Source organism: Hippocampus comes, unplaced genomic scaffold, assembly GCF_001891065.2.
Source record: "Hippocampus comes isolate QL1 unplaced genomic scaffold, H_comes_QL1_v1.1 scaffold158, whole genome shotgun sequence".
In the NCBI taxonomy this organism is placed as follows: Eukaryota; Metazoa; Chordata; class Actinopteri; order Syngnathiformes; family Syngnathidae; genus Hippocampus; species Hippocampus comes.
Window position 1 is genome coordinate 3,676,394 of NW_017805548.1, and position 3,782 is coordinate 3,680,175.

At 38.3% G+C, this 3,782-nt stretch overlaps 1 protein-coding gene across 1 annotated transcript in view; it reads right to left on the minus strand.

The window, feature by feature from the left end:
- The window catches only part of vps37c (VPS37C subunit of ESCRT-I), a 24,034-nt gene that overhangs the window by 6,532 nt on the left and 13,720 nt on the right, over window positions 1-3,782 (minus strand). Inside the window, exon 4 of the mRNA XM_019879720.1 lies at window positions 2,352-2,434. Coding sequence (XP_019735279.1) covers window positions 2,352-2,434 — 83 coding nt within the window. The remainder of the gene's footprint in view (window positions 1-2,351; window positions 2,435-3,782) is intronic.

Genomic DNA, 3,782 nt, shown 5'->3' on the forward strand with positions numbered 1-3,782 from the left:
CACACACACACACACACACACACACACACACACACACACACATACATACATACAGCATGGGCTGGGCATTTTGAGTGGTTGAAAGTAAAAAAAAATATTCAGAAAGGTTATAATATATACTATTATTCATCTGTAGTTTGAATTGTTTACCCTGCCTATTATACTGTATATATACATTTTCTGATTGAAAAGAATGGGACTCACGTTTCAAATTTATTAACACGATGTTGTGTGTGTTGTAGTAAATGCCAGGAGGTACTACTTTTATGTTTTTATCCATAGAGGCTACACAAAGAGTGTTTCAAAATGGTTTATTTGTTCGATTAGGTAGGTACCTGTTCAACAAGATATTTGTTGGGGTAGGTGTTTATTTCATCAAACAGTCCCTGCCCGGTGATATCATCGAGGTGCAAGCGTCGATCAACCAAAAAGTGTGTCTTCCTTCAAATAAGCATTTGTTCAGATGGTATTTGTCAAAGAGGCCCAGACAGAGGTGCAAGAGTGAAACAAATAGGTACCGTCATTTCCGGACTAGGAGCCGCGACCTTTGTCACACGCTTTTAACTCTGTGGCTAATTTAATGAAGCAGCGATTTTTTGAATTGCCACCAGGGTGCACTCGAACATAAAAGGTAAGAGTGAGACAAGTTGATATACATCTGTCGAGGAAGACGCTATCATCTGTCACACTGAAAACAGCAGGCCATAAGAGGGTGCATTTGACCTGTGTTTTGGGCTGCACTGCATCCACCAACGATTACTGTGCCAAAAAACAAAACAAAAAAAACTCCTGAAAGACATTGTTGTGAAAGTTGACATGAAGGTGTAGATGGTAGAAAGCCTAATATGAAGGAATGGCTGACTGAGTGTTCCAGCAACGAGAATTTTTCCATTGAAGAAAAAAAAAGAAAAAAAAAAAAAGCATTACTGTACTCGACGGCGAAGAGTGACTTTTATATTTTTTTAAGCAGCCCTGTTAGTGCTGTTTTACTGCCGTGGTGCTGCCGTGTGACAGGTGACTGACTATTTGGGAAGAAAAGTTTAGGTATGTTATTAAAACTTTGAAAACGCTTTCTTTCTTTGTCAATATCTTATGTTACAATGTGGGCACCTGCGGCTACTAGACAGGTGCGGCTTAGATGTGTAGAAAATGTTTTTTCCTTTAAAAATGTAGTTGGTGTGGCTTATAATGAGGTGAGGTCTAAAGTCCGGAAATTACGGTATTTGTCCAAGTAACTACTTGTTCACAAAGTATTTGTTAAACAGTTCTCAACAGGGGTATAAGAGTGTCTCGATGTAACGGTAATTAAAGATACAGCTCTTATTGAAAGTGCTTTAACAGGGGGGCATAAGTGTTTCAAATTAGAAGTCAAACAGATGTCAAACAGACTCTAAGACTGCAGGTGTGTTACAGCAGATATGAATTCTCAAAAAACAGCCCTGACATTTTGATGGACCGGGGATTGTTTAATGCTGCGTGAATTTCAATTTTTAGGCCTCCAATGGCATAAATAAAGGTCAATAAGGAGTTTTTGTACCCCATAGGCAACCAATGAACCTAGAATGGGTCTGAGTGACACCATTCTATAAATACATTTGACTTGACTTGAATTCTGCCGATCTTTTGGGAGAGTGATGTGTGAACAGTCAAGGGTGTTTTAATGACATGAGCACTGGCCACTCTTATCTCCTGATAAGACCTGTTAAATTCTGAGTACTCATCAGTCCGAGAGATATAAATACACGTACATCTTTTATATAGGGATACGGTACATGCATCTCAACATCAACTCAAAGTTCAAAGGTTTAAGGTTTTCGGTTTATCACAAGATGAACGTCATTGTGCTACCAAGTCAATGTATGACAAGCATTTATATTTTTTTTCTCTTCCGTCTCTCTCACTTTCTTGTCGCTCCCTTCCTCATTCCCTTTCTCTCTCTTCTCCTCTCTCTATGTGTATAAGCAAGTTTGGATACTAATTTAAATTTGTGGTGGGCATAAGGATACATAGTGTCTTAATAATAACACATACAGTATAATCATAAATTGACACACAGTGAGCTCCTCCAAAATAGATCCAATGCTGCCATTTGCTGGCCATAAATTTTATTAGCTGTATGAATTATTAATATATTTTCTTTATGATCAAACCACAGTCGGCCAAGACCTATATGCAAATTTTTTTTTTTTTAAATTGAAGAAAATTGGGAGAAAAATCATTGCTCATGGGTACGTATGTGGGCTGCAATGTACTGATTTATCATACAAGTAAAATGAGTGACAGGTTTTATCACTGAATGAATTAAACTTATATGTGAAGTAAACAATGTATTTAAATAGTTTAGAACTGACCTCTGACTCAGCTTCTGCTTTTTTGCCCTCTGTCTGCAGTCTGGAGAAGAATGCTTCTGGCGACACCTGGCCAATCATTCCATCTGTGCAGATGACCAAGGAATAAAAAAGAAAAGAAATGACTAAATCATAAAAGTGGGGAAATTAATTAAAAAGAAATATATCTGATGACAATCTGTCAAAAGTACCTTTTTAAGAAGCAATGACAACCTATAACTCCACAAGGTACACAGGGAGAGTATTGTGTCTAATTGTGAAACAACCATTTTCCATCCATCTGGTGTTGTTCTGGAAATGGGTCAAGCACTGTATATCTCGTGTGGCACAGGTGAAATACACTGGTGTTTGTAAAACATGCACACTGTTAAGCATCATCATGACATTTGCTGAGAGATAATTGGACAAAGAAAAGAATTAAAAGTGTTTGAAGACACAAATGGGAGACAAGGGGTTTAGTCTCACCCCATTCAATTATTTTTGAAAAAAACACTTTATCCGCAATTCCGGTTGACATCTGTGACATCAGAGTGCCTTACGGGGGCTCCTGATGATAATATATTTATTGCTACTAAGACTTTGTCCACAGACTGCCACTGTTACATGTTTGAACAGTGATTTGGTGCCCTACATCTTAAGAGTTGAAATCCAAAGTGTGCAGAATCTTCGGGTGAAAACCGTGTAAACCAAGTCTGGTTGTGGGGGGTGCCAGCAGCCTGAGCAAACTGTAAAGCGAATGGGCAGGTATTCTTTCGTTTTGTTTTACTGGGATTTGGGTTGGTGCGTTTTCCAGATTTTCAGGTTTATACTTTTGCTGTAGTGCTTCTTTGTTTTGATGCAACTTCTCTGCTCTTTATTTTCTATTTGCCAAAATGTTTACTTCCAGATGGCTCAACCTAATAAATCATCCTCTGTAGGCTATTTACCTGCCTCAACTGTTTATGGTTAAATATCCTAATTAAGCATCGTAAGGTTCTGCATTACTTTTGCCAGGGATGGGCAATTTAAATGCTGGAGAGGGGCCACGAGCACCACACACTTCATAACCAGATGCATGACAAAAGTGCCAATTGTCCATCCCTGACTTATGCCATCTCGATCCACATTTAATTTATTGGCAAGAAACTCATTTGAGACAAATAAAAAGATGGACTGGTGAACTATTTCTTTAATCCTTTCTTAATCAGTCAAGAGGTGTGGCATTTTCTTTTTCATAAAGATATTCCCATTGTTCATGTTAAGACAGTTAGAGACCCTGCTGGGAGGTTCATAAAAGTTTTAGGGCACAATTATTATGTTAGGGTGGCCCTTGCAAATGTTTATGCTCTTAAGGAGGATGATTAATCCTTTTTGGGGTTTTTGAGTTTTTGCACAGAATCCGGGCTTGTCTGAGTATACCTTAACCTTGGGAGTCACGTGTTGGATGGAAAATAC